At 44.0% G+C, this 20,740-nt stretch overlaps 1 protein-coding gene across 2 annotated transcripts in view; it reads right to left on the bottom strand.

The window, feature by feature from the left end:
- LOC115168170 (MICOS complex subunit mic25a-like) overlaps positions 1-20,740 on the bottom strand; it is a 73,525-nt gene that overhangs the window by 16,988 nt on the left and 35,797 nt on the right. Inside the window, exons 3-4 of one of the 2 annotated variants that reach the window (XM_029723188.1) lie at positions 13,689-13,757; positions 13,379-13,449 (exon numbers count right to left, since the gene is read on the bottom strand). In XM_029723188.1, coding sequence (XP_029579048.1) covers positions 13,379-13,449; positions 13,689-13,757 — 140 coding nt within the window. The remainder of the gene's footprint in view (positions 1-13,378; positions 13,450-13,688; positions 13,758-20,740) is intronic. The other variant, XM_029723187.1, reaches the window with a different exon arrangement.

The raw sequence follows: 20,740 nt of genomic DNA, 5'->3' as shown, positions 1-20,740 counted from the left end.
TCTCTATACTGCTGCTGTTGTGGGCAACCAGCGCTCGCTCAAATCATAGCTACTATACCGCCTTGAGATAACTCTGCTCTGCCATCCTCAGCCAAGCCACAGCAGATTACTGCAATAGGCAGATAAATAAATTAATCACACTGGCTTTACACTGTAAATCCACCAAACTTTATCTGCAGGGGAATTCAGAAGGGGCTGAAATTAACTAGAGGCCCCAGCTCTGACAGCTTTTACATTGACTGAGCTGAGCAGCGCAGGCCTCCTCTCCCTCACCTTCCCTACATTCTCCTCCTCCACTCCTCCCCCAGCCAATCTCACCTGCCTGGCCCCTCTCCCTCCTCTCCTCCACACGATGCTCCCCCACTTAAGCCTGTCAGGTCTGGAGGGGCCAGAGGCAGACCGCTGAGGGCTCAGGTCAAATACAGGCAGGAATCTGACACCGCTGACAATTACTACAGCAGAGGCCTGACTTGTTAGACCTCAGGGTTAGAGTCGCATGTAAGTGTCTGTCTCACATGTAACAATTCACATCCTAACCTGGAGGGGGTCACCTCTCCGATGGAATGTCCCCTTCAAAGTCATTGTCACAGTTGTCGTAAGAACGGGACCAATGCGCAGCGGATGTTGAGTTCCACATATTTATTACAAAATTAAACTGTAAGCAAAAGCAAATAAATTAATAAACGAACAACGAAATGTGACTACGTGGTGCACATGCACAAAACAATATCCCACAAACACAGGTGGGAAAAATAGCTACTTAAATATGATCCCCAATTAGAGGCAACGATTACCAGCTGCCTCTAATTGGGAACCAAACCAAAACACCAACATAGAAATGTTAAACTAGAACACCCCCTTGTCACGCCCTGACCTACTACACCATAGAGAAACAAGGGCTCTCTATGGTCAGGGCGTGACAGTACCCCCCTCCCCCCAAAGGTGCGGACTCCGGCCGCAAAACCTGAAACCAAATGGGAGGGTTTGGGGGGGTGACTAGTGTTGGTGGTGGCTCCGGTGCGGGTCGTAGCCCCCCCCCAGAGAGGAAGGCTCCGGCCATGGAGCTGGGCTGGTCGCTGTGCCTGGACTGGACACCGGCACTGAGGAAGGCTCTGGCCTAGGAGCGGGACTGGACGCCGTGTCTGGACTGGACACCGGCCCAGAGGAGGGCTCCTGCCATGGAGCTGGACTGGACACCGTGCCTGGACTGACCACCGGCGCAGAGGAAAGCTCCTGCCCTGGAGCTAGACTGGACGCCTTGCCTGGAAGCTCCGGACCGTTGACCGTCGCAGGAGGTTCCGGACCGTGGACCGTCGCAGGAGGTTCCGGACCGGGGACCGTCGCCGGAAGCTCCGGACTGGGAACCGTCGCCGGAAGCTCCGGACCGGGAACCGTCGCCGGAAGCTCCGGACTGGGAATGCGCACTGGAGGCCTAGTGCGTGGAGCCGGTACAGGTGGCACCGGACTGGTGACACGCACTTCAGGGCGAGTGCGAGTAGCAGGCACAGGACGTACTGGACTGGGGAGGCGCACTGGAGGCCTGATGCGTGGGGCCGGCACAGGTTGCACCGGACTGGTGACACGATCTTCAGGGCGAGTGCGAGGAGCAGGCACAGGACGTACCGGACTGGGGAGGCGCACTGGAGGCCAGACCCTGGCATCGTTAGTGTCCTCCATTATTACCTTCCGTCTGCCGCCAAGGAAGGGTTTCGCATCCACCCATCACTTGTTCCCATGTACAAAACTCATTTTACCTCGTGGATATGCTGCTTGGTCCTCTTTTGTTGGGATATTCTGTCACGGTTGTCGTAAGAACGGGACCAAGGCGCAGCGGATGTTGAGTTCCACATATTTATTACAAAGTGAAACTTTAAGCAAAAGCAAATAAATCAATAAACGAACAACGAAATGTGACTACGTGGTGCACATGCACAAAACAATATCCCACAAACACAGATGGGAAAAATAGCTACTTAAATATGATCCCCAATTAGAGGCAACGATTACAAGCTGCCTCTAATTGGGAACCAAACCAAAACATCAACATAGAAATTTTAAACTAGAACACCGCCTCGTCACGCCCTGACCTACTACACCATAGAGAAACAAGGGCTCTCTATGGTCAGGGCGTGACAGTCATGCTTATCCAGTCTAGCTCACACACACACACAGTGTAGTGTGGTGGCATAGTCCTGGTTTGACCATGGTGTCATTTGCTGTAAAGGACTGGTCCAGCTGTCTTATTCACCACTGTGTTGTGGATCAGAAGGTTGACAGAATCTTTTTTATGTCTCTTTCATTTGAACCGCAATTACAGGGAAGAGGAGTGTGTGTCAAAATCAGACTCCTTATGGCTTCTACTAAGTAGTCATCTTTTATGCATGACAATTACAGCATAGCTGCTGTTAGAGCAAGACTGCTGTATCATGAATGATCATGAACAACAGCTGTGGTACTGTATGATGGTAGTGATAGTGGTTTTACCGTGCTACAGCAGCAAAAGAGAGGAGAGTGGGCTCAGCGCTGGTCCATGTGTGTGGTCAGCCGGTGATGACTGCCAGTTTTACACTCCCTGGACAGCCTGTGTCTTCTATAATGAGGGCTTTTTCTCTGAGAGGCCATAACACCAGCAGCAAGAACAACAAGCTCAACGTCTGTCTGGAGCTAGCTAATTGGCCACTGTTGTTAGCTCACTGTGGCTGAATGCTGGACACGTCACATTCTGTTTATATACTGTTGTTTACTCACTGTGTATGTATATACTGTATTCCCAACATAGTTCATCCTAATATACACTACCGTTCAAAAGTTCGGGGTCACTTAGAAATGTCCTTGTTTTGAAAGAAAAGGCCTAAAAGACCAGCATTCCAGAGTGGCCTCTTCACTGTTGACGTTGAGACTGGTGTTTTGCTGGTACTATTTAATGAAGCTGCCAGTTAAGGACTTGTGAGGTGTCTGTTTCTCAAACTAGACACTCTAATGTACATGTCCTCTTGCTCAGTTGTGCACCGGGGCCTCCCACTCCTCTTTCTATTCTGGTTAGAGTCAGTTTGCGCTGTTCTGTGAAGGGTGTTGTACACAGCGTTGAATGAGTTCTTCAGTTTCTTGGCAATTTCTCGCATGGAATAGCCTTCATTTCTCAGAACAAGAATAGACTGATGAGTTTCAGAAGAAAGTTCATTGTTTCTGGCCATTTTGAGCATGTAATGCTGATGCTCCAGATACTCAACTAGTCTAAAGAAGGCCAGTTTTATTGCTTCATTAATCAGAACACAGTTTTCAGCTGTGCTAACATAATTGCAAAAGGGTTTTCTATTGATCAGTTAGCCTTTTAAAATGATAAACTTGGATCAGTTAACACAACGTGCCATTGGAACACAGGAGTGATGGTTGCTGATAATGGGCCTCTGTATGCCTATATAGATATTCCATAAAATATCAGCTACAATAGTTTCCAGCTACAATAGTCATTTACAACATTAACAATGTCTACACTATATTTCTGATCAATTTGATGTTATTATAATGGACAAAAAATGAGCTTTTCTTTCAAAAACAAGGACATTTCTAAGTGACCCCAAACTTTTGAATGGTAGTGTATCTACTACCACTGTACATACCATTTTCTTAATATCAATACCACACAACAGCTAGTATACAGCTAGTTCTGCGTTGACTTTTGTTTTCACAGAGGAGAGCTCCTCAGTACCAATGCTTTTCTGTTCACCTCAGAAAGGTCTGCAGTGCCTTGGCATGTTGCCAAGCTGATTATGGTGCAGCCAGCTAGGCTGTTCCATCAAAGATACACACCTTTGTCTGGGCGGCTCATAAGGTGTACATTACATTACAATCACAATACAGCACTCTAACAGCCACACTCCAAGACTGCTACAAACTACAGAGTGCTTTGAGAACTACTTCACTTTACCCGTCACAATACAGCACATTATCTCTCTTCAATTGAAGACTTCAGATAGGTAAAGTATCTGTCAGATAGGTAATGTCTGATATAAGAGATAAAACAGCAAGAAGACGATGGGCACTAGATTTTGAGTGCCCTGTGCTCTGCTCTGTGTGCTAGAGAGGGAGTTAAGTCAGGTAGCAGTGAGGGACAGAGAGAGAAAGATATAAGAGAGCAGCCTTGTCATGCTCCAGGAGAGTTGGGGCTCGGGGAGCTGCAGCTGAGACAAGGCATCAGCCTGCACACAAGGAAGACATTAAGGGACAGTACGCTCCTGGCAAACCTTCTCCAAATCTAGGGATTAAAACCTGGATTAAAACATCACAGAGTGGTATGCTGTGGAGAAGGCTGGCAGGTAGGAGCCCGGCAAACTGCCACTGTCTGCTTAAGCTCTGGTAGTACAGCTCAGGAAAATTACAATTTACAGTATGCAAACACAGCCCAGATAGGTGCTATCTAGAACCTAGACTGTCCTTGTGGGAGAACCCTTTGAGCAACCCTTTTGGTTCCAGGTAGAACCTTTTTTGGTTCCATGTAGAACCCTTTTCACAGAGGTTTCTACATGGAACCCAAAATAGTTCTACATGGAAACCAACGGGTTCTACCTGGAACCCAACAGGGTTCCTCAAAGGTTTTTCCCATAGGGAGAGCCGGAGAATCCTTTTGGAACCCTTTTTTCTGAGAGTGTAACCTTAGACCCAGTCTTGCTGCATAACCCCTGACCACATCCTGGCCTCCATTCCACCCTAACCCTTCCCCCAGCCCAACTGCAACTGTCTTCTTTTGATCTCCTTACCTCAGAGTCCTCACTCAATCTAACCTTCACCTGGTTGGCCAAAACTGGAATAGGAGACACTGGAAGGTTCTACAAAACCATAGCACCGAAAATACACTGTCTGAGACCATCACTGTACTGGAGACAGGGGACGAACACTTACGGAAGAGAGATCTCGCTCTGATCATATTGCCATCTGATGGGAGCGTGCGTTGCCATGTCTCCTGCCTGGGAGGGAGTCTCTTCCTGGCTGACGCGGCGTCAGATGGCAACACGCTCACATGAGCTTAGGAGCTCAAATCCCTGATTAGAGGCCTTCAGTAGTTAGCAGCGAGGAGCAAGGTTAGCACAGAGTATGCAGGGAGAACAGCAGTCCCTAACCAGCTGCCACCATGCTTACACACTGCTTAATTTACACATGCAGAAGAGAGAAGAGCTGCCTTTCCCTAAGACTGTAGTGCATTTGAAAATGTTTATCTCAGATTGTACTGCTACTCCTCTCTACTTTTTGACTTTTGAATGGTCATTAATTTACTGATGTGATACTGGTATAGGCCTTTTGAATGGTCATTAATTTACTGATGTGATACTGGTATAAGCCTTTTGAATGGTCATTAATTTACTGATGTGATACTGGTATAGGCCTTTTGAATGGTCATTAATTTACTGATGTGATACTGGTATAGGCCTTTTGAATGGTCATTAATTTACTGATGTGATACTGGTATAGGCCTTTTGAATGGCCATTCATTTACTGATGTGATACCGGTATAGGCCTTTTGAATGGTCATTAATTTACTGATGTGATACCGGTATAGGCCTTTTGAATGGTCATTAATTTACTGATGTGATACTGGTATAGGCCTTTTGAATGGTCATTAATTTACTGATGTGATACTGGTATAGGCCTTTTGAATGGTCATTAATTTACTGATGTGATACTGGTATAAGCCTTTTGAATGGTCATTAATTTACTGATGTGATACCGGTATAGGCCTTTTGAATGGTCATTAATTTACTGATGTGATACCGGTATAGGCCTTTTGAATGGTCATTCATTTACTGATGTGATACCGGTATAGGCCTTTTGAATGGTCATTAATTTACTGATGTGATACCGGTATAGGCCTTTTGAATGGTCATTAATTTACTGATGTGATACCGGTATAAGCCTTTTGAATGGTCATTAATTTACTGATGTGATACCGGTATAGGCCTTTTGAATGGTCATTAATTTACTGATGTGATACCGGTATAGGCCTTTGTCCCCCACTGCAGTTAGTTATGAATAAAAAAATCACTTGTGATGATTACTCTTGTGCTCCCTTAACTACAGTAAAGGGTCTCCCCGGCAAAATGGCACACAGCATTAAGGTATTGCTTTATTCTACTGGGGAATTCTATAAGTTGTATAGTAAAACGTCTAGAAAGATGGACCATATAAATTAAGTGTTTAAAAAAAGAGGTTTAAGCTCATTACAATGGGATTGATAGAACAGATGTTCAATAGTCATCATACCCATGTAAAAGCGTGAATGTGCACAGTGTGCAGAATTGAGATCAGTCTTTGAAAAACATGCCATGGTAAATGCATTAGAAATAAGAAGGAAGGCAGGTAAAATGGTAGGATATGTGATAAGGCTAATCAGGAAAGCTCGTATTTGGACACAACATTTAAATATACAGGTAACTGCCAAAATAAAGGAAACACCAACATGGTGTCTTAATAGGGCGTTGGGGACCATGAGCCAGAACAGCCTCAATATCCCTTGGCATAGATTCTACAAGTGTCTGGAACTCTATTGGAGGGATGCGACACCATTCTTCCACAAGAAATTCCATCATTTGGTGTTTTGTTGATGGTGGTGGGAAATGTTGTCTCAGGCCGAGAGTCTGACATAAGTGTTCAATTGGGTTGAGATCTGGTGACTGAGACGGCCATAGCATATGGTTAACATCATTTTCATGCTCATCAAACCATTCAGTGACCACTCGTGCCCTATAGTTGGGGGCGTTGTCATCCTATGGGGGAATAGTCATGATAGCCAAAACAATGGAAAAATAATGGCCTGCCCAGCATTTTTATACAAGACCCTAAGCATGTGTAGGAGAGTTAAAATGGTTATTCCATCAAACTTCAAATTATTAGAATAGTACACAACGCAGAACAGAACAACCAGGTTAAGGGTCAGTGGCCCAAGCCCGCGAACAGGAATATTCCAAGTTCAGACAGAAGGGGGGAGTCAGATCGCTATGATCGCCAGGAACTTTCTTTTTGGTGTTTATTTTTAATTGTTGTGCTACTAGTACTGCCTGTTGATGTTAAGTAGGCAGCTACAGTAGCTGAATGATATTAACATCTTCTGGTTTTATTTCATTAAATGTATTTTATTTCATCTAGGTGCTTACGTCACCTACTAACACCCTGGTACTACTCGTAGCTCCCGTTCTCCTCAGTCCGAGAAAAACACTGAGAGAAAGGTATGTGTTGCAAATTACTCCTTTGTAGAAGTCCATAACATGAAATTCATAAAACATCCCAAGGTTAATGCTGTATATATTGTTATAAGGGAATGTGAGACTATTGAAACATGTAACTTTCAGAGTTTTATTGTTGTTATTGATATAGTTTACAGAGTGCTAAAAATGATTGCTGTTGCTAGCTAGCATGCCTTTCTGTGATGCAAACGGTTAGCTGTGCTGCCGACTGATGCAAGTGTTGCATTATGGGAAATGTAGTTTTAGCCCTCTAATGTCTGAATGGGATAAAGGCGATTTCACATTGTAGCTTGTATGTATTACAGTGTTTCTGTACATGAGTTGTTGTATTTTAATACTGTCAACACTGAAAACCCTTAGCAATGTATTGGGGATGTGAGACAGGATATGTGTTTTACCTTTCTTCATGCTCCTGTGTAGAACAACTTGTCAGATGGTGCATTGGAGACTGTGTTCCTGTCCTGTCTTTTCATAATAATATTGCAGGTATGGTTCTATTGTCTAAGAATTAAGATTATACATTCTTTGTATTAAGGATTGGTTATTATTTTATACTATACATTATAGCTTTATGTATGAATGTGATTGTGTGAGTCTGAGAAAACACTGAGAAAGAACAACTTGTCAGATGGTGCATTGGAGACTGATGTGTTCCTGTCCTGTCTTTTCATAATACTATTGCAGATCGACATAAAAGCCAGAAAGACAGCCGTGGTGTCGCTGTTCATTTCTTGGTTCTCCTGTGGTACATAGAAAGAACGATACACATGGTGGGATGTTAATTGCATAATTAACTCAGGAATAACACCTGTGTGGAAGCACCTGCTTTCAATATACTTTGTATCCCTCATTTACTGAAGTGTTTACATTATTTTGGCAGATACATGTACATATTCTGAAATAAATCTATAATTGCACTGTCATTTGTGAACAATTTCCATGCCTCTCATAATTCTTCAGGTGAAAAGGACATTATTTAATGTTGATTAATAAAACAGTTGACAATTAAAAGCTTATTAGGTTTACAGCACTTTTCACAGGGGTGTGTTTGCATTTAACTGGTAAGATAAAATGAATGGTGAAGAAAAGATTGCTATCTGGGCAGGTTATTTCCTCATGCATAAAAGTAAAGTTGAGGTGAATTGAATTTACACTGACATTCACTATGGGCACAATGAGTGTAGTGTGTACGTTTTTATTAATCTGCATTAATTCCTCTTGCTCGGGGGGAACGTTAGTCTGAGTCTCCAGCCCAGGCACAGGTGAATAGATCCTGTCATACAAATCTGTCATTCTCCAGTTTACCAAAGGTGGAGCTTATGATGCAGCGCCTTTTGTCACCATCGCAGATTTTAGAGAAACAACAAATGTCGGTACATATAAGTGTCTTATATCGGCTGAAGGCTAAAATTCTTGTTAATATAACTGCACTGTCCAATTTACAGTAGCTATTACTTTGATAAATTCACCTCTGAAGGTAAACTGTATACTTACATTCTGAAATCTTGCTCTGATTTATCATCCAAAGGGTCCCAGAGATATCATGAAGTGTCGTTTTGTTAGATAAAATCCATTTTCATATCCTAAAAAGGTCCATATAGCATGCACGATCAATTTTGTATTTCCACTCGTTCAATTTGAAAAGAAAGGAATCTGTGAAAATCACCAGGCAAATCACGTTTGTATGTATTCCTCAGAGGTCCTAGAACGTAACCAGACTTCAATATATCATTAGGGGTGTAGTATATCCTATAGGACACAAGGCACGCCGATGACACGTCCAATCTTCATTTGATCGACTGTATCTTTGTCAAATGTGCACCAATCGGGGTCAAACAAAGCTAGCCAGATAGCCAATTAGCTGGGCTTTACGGGAGTATCTGGAAACCCTGTGTTTGTAGCAAAATGTAGGTGCTAACCTTTTGCGACAGCATGCCTTTTCCTTTAGGACAAAAATGATAAGAATATTCCGAGTTATGAAGTTATGAATACTGGTTGTTTTGCAAATGTTGAACTTATAATATGGCTACTAATACTGGAAAAGCTAAATCAAAGTCCAAGTATACAGATTTGACGATAAGAAAAATTTAATATGAATGCCAATGTCTCCTTCATGATTTGCCCAAATGTACCTGGGTGATTTCACACTAAATGTCATGTAGTTCGCTCATGTTTCAAGGTATCCGTCTGAAACTTTGCACATACACTGCTGTCATGAGTGATGACTAGAACTGGGACCTTTCTCTTACATTTCAAAGATGGTGGTAGAAAAAAATGTTAGTTTTTTTTCTTTGTATTTTCTTCTACCAGATATATTGTGTTATATTCTGCTACATTCAATTCACATTTCCACAAACTTCAAAGTGTTTCCTTTCAAATGGTACCAAGAATATCCAATATCCTTGCTTCAGGGCCTGAGCTACAGGCATTTAGATTTGGTATGTCATTTTAGAGGGGTATCCCTCAGAAGTTTTAAAGCCACAGGGTTAACTACAGACCAAAACAATGAATGAGCCATACCCACTTGTTACTGTTACCATGTCTTGTCTATGGTAATAATGAGAAAACAGACACAGCACCTTGCTATCCCTTTGTTGTTTCCATCAGAGAAAAGCATTTCATTTTCTTGTGAATCAGGGGGGAAAGGCACCATGTGTATTGTTGGAGCCGAAGGGAGCCAACCCATCTCAAATCAAATTTTATTTGTTACATGCGCCGAATGCAGCAGGTGTAGTAGACCTTAGAGTGAAATGCTTACTTACAAGCCCTCAAACAACAATGCAGTTTTAAGAAAAATACCTAAAAAAATAAGATATAAAGTAACAAATATAGGGGGTATCGGTACAGAGTCAATGTACGGGGGCACCAGTTAGTTGAGATAATTGAGGTAATATATACATGTGGGTAGAGTTATTAAAGTGACTGATGCATAGATAATAACAGAAAGTAGCAGCAGAGTAAAAGGGGGGTGGGGGGGCAATGCAAATAGTCTGGGTAGCCATTTGGTTAGATGTTCAGTAGTCTTATGGCTTGGGGGTAGAAGCTGTTTAAAAGCCTCTTGGACCTAGACTTGGCACTCCGGTACCGCTTGCCGTGCGGTAGCAGAGAAAACAGTCTGACTGGAATCTTTGACAGCTGTTGAACCTTTTGAGGATCTGAAGACCCATGCCAAATCTTTTCAGTCTCCTGAGGGGCAATGGGTTCTGTCGTACCCTTTTCACAACTGTCTTGGTGTGCTTGGACCATGTTAGTTTGTTGTTGATGTGGACACCAAGAAACTTGAAGCTCTCAACCTGCTCCACTGCAGCCCTGTCGATGAGAATGGGGGCGTGCTCGGTCCTCCTTTTCCTGTCATCTACAATCATCTCCTTAGTCTTGATCCCGTCGAGGGAGAGGTTGTTATCCTGGCACCACACGGCCAGGTCTCTGTCCTCCTCCCTATAGGCTGTCTCTTCGTTATTGGTGATCAGGCCTACCACTGTTGTGTCATCGGCAAACTTAATGATGGTGTTGGAGTTGTGCCTGGCCGTGCAGTCATGAGTGAACAGGGAGTACAGGAGGGGACAGAGCACGCACCCCTGACGGGCCCCCGTGTTGAGGATCAGCGTGGCGGATGTGTTGTTACCTACCCTCACCACCTGGGGGCGACCCGTCAGGAAGTCCAGAATCCAGTTGCAGAGGGAGGTGTTTAGTCCCAGGGTCCTTAGCTTAGTGATGAGCTTTGAGGGCACTATGGTGTTGAATCCTGAGCTGTAGTCAATGAATAGCATTCTCAAATGGTCCTTTTGTCCAGGTGGGAAAGGTGTGAAAGGGATGTGTGGAGTGCAATAGAGATTGCATCATCTGTGGATCTGTTGGAGCGGTATGCAAATTGAAGTGGGTCTAGGGTTTCTGGGATAAGGGTGTTGATGTGAGCCATGACCAGCCTTTCAAAGCACTTCATGGCTACAGACGTGAGTGCTACGGGTCAGTAGTCATTTAGGCAGGTTGCATTAGTGTTCTTGGTTACAGGGACTATGATTGTCTGCTTGAAACATGTTGGTATAACCGACTCAGACAGGGAGAGGTTGAAAATGAAGACACTTGCCAGTTGGTCAGTGCATTCTTGGAGTACACGTCCTGGTAATTCGTCTGGCCTGCGGCCTTGTGAATGTTGACCTGTGTAAAGGTCTTACTCACATTAGCTGCGGAGAGCATGATCACACAGTCATCGGGAAGAGCTGATGCTCTCATGCATGCCTCAGTGTTACTTGCCTCAAAGCGAGCATAGAAGTGATTTAGCTCGTCTGGTATGTTCGTGTCACTGGGCAGCTCCCGGCTGTGCTTCCCTTTGTAGTCTGTAATAGTTTGCAAGCCCTGCCACATCCGACGCGCGTCGGAGCCAGTGTAGTATGATTCGATCTTAGTCCTGTATTGATGCTTTAACTGTTTGATGGTTTGTCGGAGGGCATAGCGTGATTTCTTATAAGCTTCTGGGTTAGAGTGCCGCTCCTTGAAAGCGGCAGCTCTACCCTTTAGCTCAGTGCAGCTGTTGCCTGTAATCCATGGCTTCTGGTTGGGGTATGTACCTACAGTTACTGTGGGGACGACGTCATCGATGCACTTATTGATGAAGCCAGTGACTGATGTTGTGTACTCCTCAATGCCATCGGAAGAATCCCGGAACATATTCCAGTCCGTGATAGCAAAACAGTTCTTTAGCTTAGCGTCTGCTTCATCTGACCACTTTTTTATTGACCAAGTCACTGGTGCTTCCTGCTTTAATTTTTGCTTGTAAGCAGGAATCCGAAGGATATAAATATGGTCAGATTTGCCAAATGGAGGGCGAGGGAGAGCTTTGTACGCGTCTCTGTATGTGGAGTAAAGGTGGTTTAGAGTTTTTTCCCCTCTGGTGGCACATTTAACATGCTGACAGATTTAAGTTTCCCTACATTAAAGTCCCCGGCCACTTGGAGCGCCAACCTCTGGATGAGTGTTTTCCTGTTTGCTTATGGCGGTATACAGCTCATTGAGTGCAGTCTTAGTGCCATCATCGGTCTGTGGTGGTACGGAGACAGCTATGGAAAATACAGATGAAAACTCTCTAGGTAGATAGTGTGGTCTACAGGTTATCATGAGACTCTACCTCAGGCGAGCAAAACCTTGAGAATTCCTTAGATATCGTGCACCAGCTGTTGTTTACAAATATACATAGACCGCCACCCCTTGTCTTACCAGAGGCTGCTGTTCTATCCTGCCGATACAGCGTTAACCCATCAGCTGTATGTTATTCATGACGTCGTTCAGCCACAACTCAGTGAAACATAAGATATTACTGTTTTTAATGTCCCGTTGGTAGGATATGAATGCTTTTAGTTCGAACTATTTATTTTCCAGCGACTGTACGTTGGCCAGTAATCAAATGTAGTATGGATGGCAAGGGCAGATTAGCCACTCGCCAGAGGATCCTCACAAGGCACCCCGATCTCTTTCTGCAATATCTTTTCTGTCTCTTTCTCCTGCGAATGATGGGGATGAGGGCCTGTTCGGGTGTCTGGAGTAAATCCCTCTCGTCCGACTCATTAAAGATAAATTCTTTATCTTTAATGAGTAATCGCTGTTCTGATTTCCAGAAGCTCATTTTGGTCATAAGAGACGGTAGTAGCAACATTATGTACAAAATAAGTTACAAACAATGCGAAAAAACGAACAAAATAGCATGGTTGGCTAAGAGCCCATGAAATGGCAGCCATCTTCTCCGGCGCCATTTTCAACAGCGCCATCTTCAATCTCCATGGAAACCAAAAGCACATCACTAGTTAGCTCGTTGTATACAAACTCTTCTACCATTCCGACAACATCAATTACTGTGATTTGTACTGGGAGACAAAACGGGAGCAACTAGTATACAATCACTGTGTAATTTACAGCAAAGCAGAGATGAGAAATCGATCTACAGTCTACATGGATCCATCATAGATCTTGTAGAACACATTCAAGTGTTATAGCTTTTTCAGGGCAAACCAATTGTAAATCACTTTGTCTGTGGTGTTGAGTTGTGCTACAGAGGGACTGTACTTCCACGGGTAGCACATTGTAGCAAGTTTTACTGTAGAGTCTGGATGTTAACAGAACTATACAGGTGGACAAGCGGTTCTACTTACTTTACAAGAGCTTCAGATTTTGTGGCTTGGTCGTAGAACTGTTTCTTGGTTTTCTTGTATCGATCCAAATTCTGAAATATACAAATAAATATTTTGAGAAAATACTGAATGAATGTTACTGTACAATTCACATGATGAAAGAAAATAACATGATCCCTCATAAAATGCACATCTATTACGCCCCAACACTTACTAAATACATACAGTGTATCCAACTACAGCCAACAAGCTTTCAATAATGAGATGGAGAGTTTTTTCCCAACATTCTAATGCATCTACGTATGTACAGCGACCAACTGAGCCTACACACCTGGCCGATTCGTTCAACAACCATCCATAGACGGTCAGGTTGGCTGTAGTTGGACAGATGTGGAGAAACCTTAAAAGTGATGGCATAGAAAAAAAACATTTTATGATACAAGCCATGAATTATTCAAATGTTTGGATGCTAATTAAAAATCAGTGTCACCTCCTTATTTGGCCACCATCCCAGATCATTGCCTTAGGTAACAGCCAGTTCATTTAACAACTGCATATTAGCTGATGCAATTCTTGTTAACTGCCTTGTTCGAGGGTACAGAGGAACTTTGATAGGTTTTAAAACCCTGTCCTTATTGGCCATCATGGGGTAGTTCGTAGATGTTCTGCTGGCAGTCAGTCAGGCAGACTGGGGATGGATCAGTGAGCCAGGTCACAGACACACGGTCTCTTCATTATGCTATGCTATAGAGACTTTCACAGAGACCATCATCACCCACACAGTCCTCAGTAACAGTTTTAATTACTGCTGAGGAGACTCTGGGGTCGCTACAACATTGGCCCATAGCATATAGGCACTGGCCCATAGCACAGTGCCTCAATTCCCCAGAACCAAAATCTTGCATGCCCTGGCCAGCTATAGTCTGTCACGAGAGACTACATGCCACTGTATCGTGGGGGTAACCGTTGGATTCTGAACCAATGATGTGGCTACTGCCCATAAAAGAAGACACTCTCTCAGCCCAGGTGGAATCTCATTTCCCTAATTACTCCTGACAGGCAGCACCTCAGTTTGATGAGGTAATGACCGTGCCTCAGAATGCCATCCATAAAGCCAGGCTAAACGGGCTTCCCTTAATTATTTCTGATATTCGTCTTCCGACTGAGAGAGCGAACCGGGGGTATTTGAAGTGAGCAGAGCAGGAGAGTGATGGGAGCATCGCTGAAGCTCAACCCTGAATCCCCATCAATTCACCAGGTGCCAGTGGGGTCACGCTCTCTCATATTTCACACAATCTGAACCCTACACATCTCATCTCAAGGCGAGGGAGACGACAGTGGAAACAGAGGAGCCCCGCTCGTATGCATTCACACCAATTCAATAACTATCACAGGACAAATGATCGTCCATTTTACCCCCATCCTCTCATCTTCTCCAACCATGGGAAGGGAGGAGGAAAGGAGGAGGAGCCTGAGTCGGCCCAGACCAGGCCCACCACTGCTTTGCCTCATCTCCCGTTGTCTGAACTCTCTCTGAAGGCCCCATTTAAGAGCTGCTGCTTCTTAAATGTTAATGTATTTTATGAGGCTGTGAGGAGGTTCTCATAACAAGCAAGGAACTACAGCAGGGACTGTTGTTGTGTGAGCACCGGTCCAGGAGATTGTGATGCTTGCAATTAAACGCAGATTTACCAAAGAGCAGTGACCCACTGTGGTTCTCTGGAATCAGTGTTCTGTAGCTACATTGTGCATGCCTAAAATTATTAACCCATTGATGTGAGTGAAAATACGTGTGTGTCTGTGCACTTGTGTGTGGGTGCATGAGAGAGTGTGTGTATGTGTCTGTTCCCATCTACACTACAATGAGGGCTGACAAGGTGAGACGGTGAAGTGGGATTACAGACACATTGACCCAAATACTACAGTACTATTGGATCTCCTTCTTAGCCGTTACTGACTGATCTCCATTCAGGCCAGTTCATACCCCCAGGGAGCAGATAGAATACCGGAAAACAAAACTAGAGTGCTTCCCACCCATATATCCAGTGGGGCTTAGAGGCGTCTTCGAATCTCCCAAATATTTAACCAAAATAATCTGCCATCTTGGACTGGGTATGTCTAAAAAGGTGAATGTAAAGACCTGGATTCATTGAAAACGTTGATTAAATGTCGTAGGATGGTTCGGGAGCCCTGTTGCGAGACTATTACTATATTGTGTCTGTTATTAAAAACAGTAGAAAGTCTAAGCTCCATCATATGTGCAGAAGGGTAGTATGTGTTCACAGTGAAAGTAGGGTCAAGAATGAATGGCCTAGTGGCATTTATACCCACCATTACTTTCACTGTGAACCCCTTCTACCTTCCTGAATACATTTGCAGTGATGCATTGCTGTGGCAATGCAACCTGCATTAACCGGATGTGCCTGGGCTAATCTAACAGCTGGCACCTGGCTCGTCTCACACTCCTCTTCCTGGCTGGCAACCGCCGTCAGCAACTCTCATCTGCCACCCTCCCCTGCCCACCCCCAGTGCCGCTTCCCGCTGTGCTAATCCAATGGATATCTTAATCTTTTCAGGGTGGCTCTGCCTGGGCGTCGCCGCAGGCTAAGTGCTGTTCTACACACCTACACTAGGGGCACTTATCAGCCCAGCACAAACGATCCCACCGCCGACACCAACAGCCATGCTTTGATGCGCTGTAAAAGGACCAGGTTTTCAGCCCACGTACGCTCCTGTTTTAGAGGCCATTTTTAAAAAAAGGAAGGGTGAAGTGAATTCTGCAGTGAGATATTTAGACAAGAGATGTATTAACCTCAGCCAATCTCTGTCTTTGAGATGGATCCTCTCCTGCAGGCAATAATGAGTCTAGGAGAACACTAATGGATGTTCCAGTCTCTGTGTCCTGTCTCTTCTTCTATAAATATCAGGGGGTATCAGGAGGTATCTGGAGGACGTATTACTCCTCCAGGGCCTCTGGTTCAGAGAACACCTTTCATTTAACTGCTAGTAGATCCATGTGAGGCGGCTTTCCATTATGGTGTTGCTGAGTGACAGCACAATGAACTAACATGTCTCTCTCGCTTGTTCTCTCTGTATGACATGTTGCTTCTCCAACATAGCTACTGTCATGACAGGCCTGTTCGGGTCAGGTTACCGTGGACCATAATCCTACAGAGATATCTCTCACACCCAACAGAGGGGGAGAGATTGAGAGGTATGGAGGTGGGGGGTTTAATGACACCTCCCATCCATTGTAAATCTTAAAGCAGCAGACAAAATCCCCTTTGTCCTCTCAGTATGGAGGGATGGAATGTATGATGGGCCTATGGAGAATCTACCTCTGAACAGTAACATGCAATAAATGGACTTTGGGACAATGTGTTTTGTCAGCCAAAATGGTAATAGTGACGATAGATGGAATATGAAAATGAATGGTGTTTTTGTTATGTTATTAAAAGTTAAATGACGACGTTATAAAGAAAACATAACTTGAAGAGTTTTCACACTATGTACTTGAGGTTTGCATACTGTACGTTGTGTGGAAAATGTCCAGATCAAAGAGAATGTTTATGTAAAGATGAAATGTGAAGTTAGTTGTCTAAATTGGATCTGAGTAAAATCCAGACCTTGCCTCGTAACTAGTTATGCCCAGAGAACTTGCCCTAAAGACGGAAATGCCCATTTCTGACCCGAGAGTATAAAACATGTGAGTTAAGAATTAACATATCAGACTAAGTGACCACAAGCTTCAGCCAAGGTCCGAATGAGTTGTAAACCCATAATTCAACATGAGGTTGAAGAAGACAAAGGAACCTTTTTACAATCTATGCTACGGATGAGTAGCTGTGTCTAAGAGGGTGAATTCAAGCAGGACCACCCAGTTACCACTCTCCAAGGAATCGTGTGTCTACACTGCTTTCATTCCCACGCTGGAACCATCTACACGGCTGATTAGCCGTCCTCCGAAGAACCATTTTCAGAGCAAGGGCGAGGAAACAGACCACTAAGAGAAAGGACACTGACATCGTGAGGACAAACAGAGAGTTACACCCGGTAACTGAAGACGTGCCGTCATCAGAGAAGTCAGAACCCGGACCACGAAGAGACACCCCATCGGAGACCTTCAACACGTAGTTACATCATTATATTCTGACCCATAAGAGCGGCAGTTCGGGGCAACATTAGGGTTAAAAGAAGCATAGTTGACAAATGTACCCAAGTGTGCTTTTCTCTCGTGCTCTCTCTCTTTCTCCCTCTTTTCAAATCCCCATTTTGTTTAACCCGTGTCATATTGTGTTGGCCAGCTAGGGACCTGTTTCATTGTACTAAGTCCTAATCAACTCATCCAGAATGCCGCAGCCCGTCTGGTGTTCAACCTTCCCAAGTTCTCTCACGTCACCCCGCTCCTCCGCACACTCCACTGGCTTCCAGTTGAAGCTCGCATCCGCTACAAGACCATGGTGCTTGCCTACGGAGCTGTGAGGCACCTCCGTACCTTCAGGCTCTGATCAGGCCCTACACCCAAACAACGGCACTGCGTTCATCCACCTCTGGCCTGCTCGCCTCCCTACCTCTGAGGAAGTACAGTTCCCGCTCAGCCCAGTCAAAACTGTTCGCTGCTCTGGCACCCAATGGTGGAACAAACTCCCTCACGACGCCAGGACAGCGGAGTCAATCACCACCTTCCAGAGACACCTGAAACCCCACCTCTTTAAGGAATACCTAGGATAGGATAAAGTAATCCTTCTAAACCCCCCCCCTTAAAAGATTTAGATGCACTATTGTAAAGTGTTTGTTCCACTGGATATCATAAGGTGAATGCACCAATTTGTAAGTCGCTCTGGATAAGAGCGTCTGCTAAATGACTTAAATGTAAATGTAATAGCCTAGACTGTGTGTTTGTGTATGTGTATCTTATATTATAATTTTAGCTTATTAGTAAATAAATAATCAACTCAATTGATGTTGTACGGACTTATTTACTGAGACTCGGGTTTGTGCAGATTCACGGATTATGTGACGTTCAGAAGGAGACTGTAGAGGAAATTAATTAATTAGCGACTGTTGTAAAATCGATATTCTGATATTCTTTGAGTTAATTTGGGAAATAGAAACGCAATAAAAACCCAAACTTTCCCATGGTGCCCCAGGTTACTGAGTTAATAATTACCTGATTCATTTAATCACGTAATTATAAACAGTTAATCATTCGTTGAGCAGCAGTCGTCACACTAATCAATACAACATTACGACACTACTGTCTGAACAAACTGATATTTTGTATCGGGAGATGAGCTTTACCTTCTGTGCCCAACATTACAAGGCTAAAGGGTACAAAGAAAGGGAAAATAAAATGCATCATCCTTACTTGAAGTTTACTTCTTACATTTCCATTAGAAACCAGCAACACAGCAAAATGTGTTTTTAGTGCGGAGAAAAAAAGCACCCTGTACAGCATTCTGATTAGAATGCTTCTCCTGTCCTCTCTGTTCTAACCGCTGGCCCTGCGGTTTAAGAGGCGAAGAGGTATTACACCCCCTGGAGCCCCTGATATGTGCCTACATCCATCTGGCATGCTGAGAAATTAATAATCCTTGCTCCAAAAAATAAAATTAAAATGCATTCGTCTCCCCCTTTGAAGTAAATTAATTTGTGATTGGTTAGCCTCTGCAGGCCTTGAGGCTAAAGGGGGCTGGCTGTGCGGCGGCCGGCTGCTCCACTCTCTGTCCATCCAGGTAAAAGCAGCTTCAGCTGGTTGGATGGGGGAGTCATGCAGATATTTCCAGAACAAGGCCCCTGCCGACAGCGTGTCAACGCGGCTGTCAGGATTTCAGGAGGATTATTATCTCGTACCCACGCTCAAGTGCTTCAAAGTGCTTTGCAACTAGTGACAAGGAGGAGAGAGAGAGAGAGAGAGAGAGAGAGAGAGAGAGGGTACTGGGTGGAAGGCTGGGGGGGAAGCCTTGACAAGCAGATGAGTGAAGCAAGGAGCGGTTCAGGATAGGAGAGGGATGGAGACAAAAGCAGGGGAGCCAGCAGAAGGCTTTAGCTGGATTAGAGAGAGCCTGTGCTAATTCAAACAGCAGCGGGACATTGCTGTTTACAACCAGTAGTTTTCACAGCTCTCCGACTTCCAGCATTCAGGAGAATTCACAGACATGAGACGATTATGTGTGGCATCTTCACAAACACTCTCGCACTCACCGAAAGCCTCTCTCCCAATGTCAAACCTACAGAGTAGCAGCCAGGGGAGAACGACTGCCCCCTCTCATTTAAGCCACGAAATTTCAAGGCCAACCGTAGTACAGCAGGCATTGTCAGCAGAAAAAGGGATCCCCATTATAGTGAATGGGAAAAATGGCAGTCTTTGTGTAAATGAACCAAAAAAATGTAAGACAATCAATGCTAATGGCAGCCTGCAGTGCCCTTGAGATATTCAGTGAAAGAGGGCCGCACTGAGCTAGCCTGCAATGTCACTTCCTGGAGTAGCTCAAACTGCGCATGTTGTCTCCATGAGACACCATCTTTTTATATACATATACATTTTACACAAATTTTGCCTACATGGTACTTTCATACACAGTAGTTACATAAAGGTAACTTTTTTTGATTATAAACATTACATTTTGGATAGATAGTATCCAAAATGTATAGTGTTTTCAGTAATAACTATTACTGATCATGAGCCTCAGCCCATTCCACCTATCTCTGTAGACCATCCTCTTTTGATTTCCACGTGCAATATATTTTTCAACTGTGATGTTTTACATTAATTTCAAACCTTTCTAATCGCATAGATTGTAAGTTAAAGATTTATATTTTTCCTAGGACTATTACTTATTGTTGATTGATTTGGCTTTCCAAATAACCAAAACACTGCTATTTGTAGGTGTCACATCCTGGCCAGTAAAAGGGTTAATTAGTATTGTAGTTTGGTCAGGACGTGGCAGAGGGTATTTGGTTTATGTGGTTCAGGGTGGTGTGTTTGTTTAAAGGGTGTTTGATTTAGTATTTCCGGGTTTTTGGTTGATGGTCTATGTTTATGTATTTCTATGTGTAGTCTAGTGAGTGTGTTTCTATGTTGTGTTAATTGGGGTGGACTTCCAATTGAAGGCAGCTGTTTGGTGTTGCCTTTGATTGGAAGTCCTATATTAGTTGGGTGTGTTTGTTTGTTTAATTGTGGGAGATTGTTCTGTGTTTAGCCTTGTGCCTTGCCAGACTGTTGGTTGTTCGTTCATTTTCTTGTTTTGTTATTTTGGTATTCATTTTGGAAGTTAAATAAACGTCAAGATGAGCCCGCACATACCTGCTGCGTTTTGGTCCTCCATTACCGACGACAACCATGACAGAATCTCCCACCAACTATGGACCAAGCAGCAGAGG

Source organism: Salmo trutta, chromosome 30 (genome assembly GCF_901001165.1).
Source record: "Salmo trutta chromosome 30, fSalTru1.1, whole genome shotgun sequence".
Classification (NCBI taxonomy): Eukaryota; Metazoa; Chordata; class Actinopteri; order Salmoniformes; family Salmonidae; genus Salmo; species Salmo trutta.
Note: the sequence above shows the minus strand (reverse complement) of the source record. Positions and strands in the feature narration are given on the sequence as shown.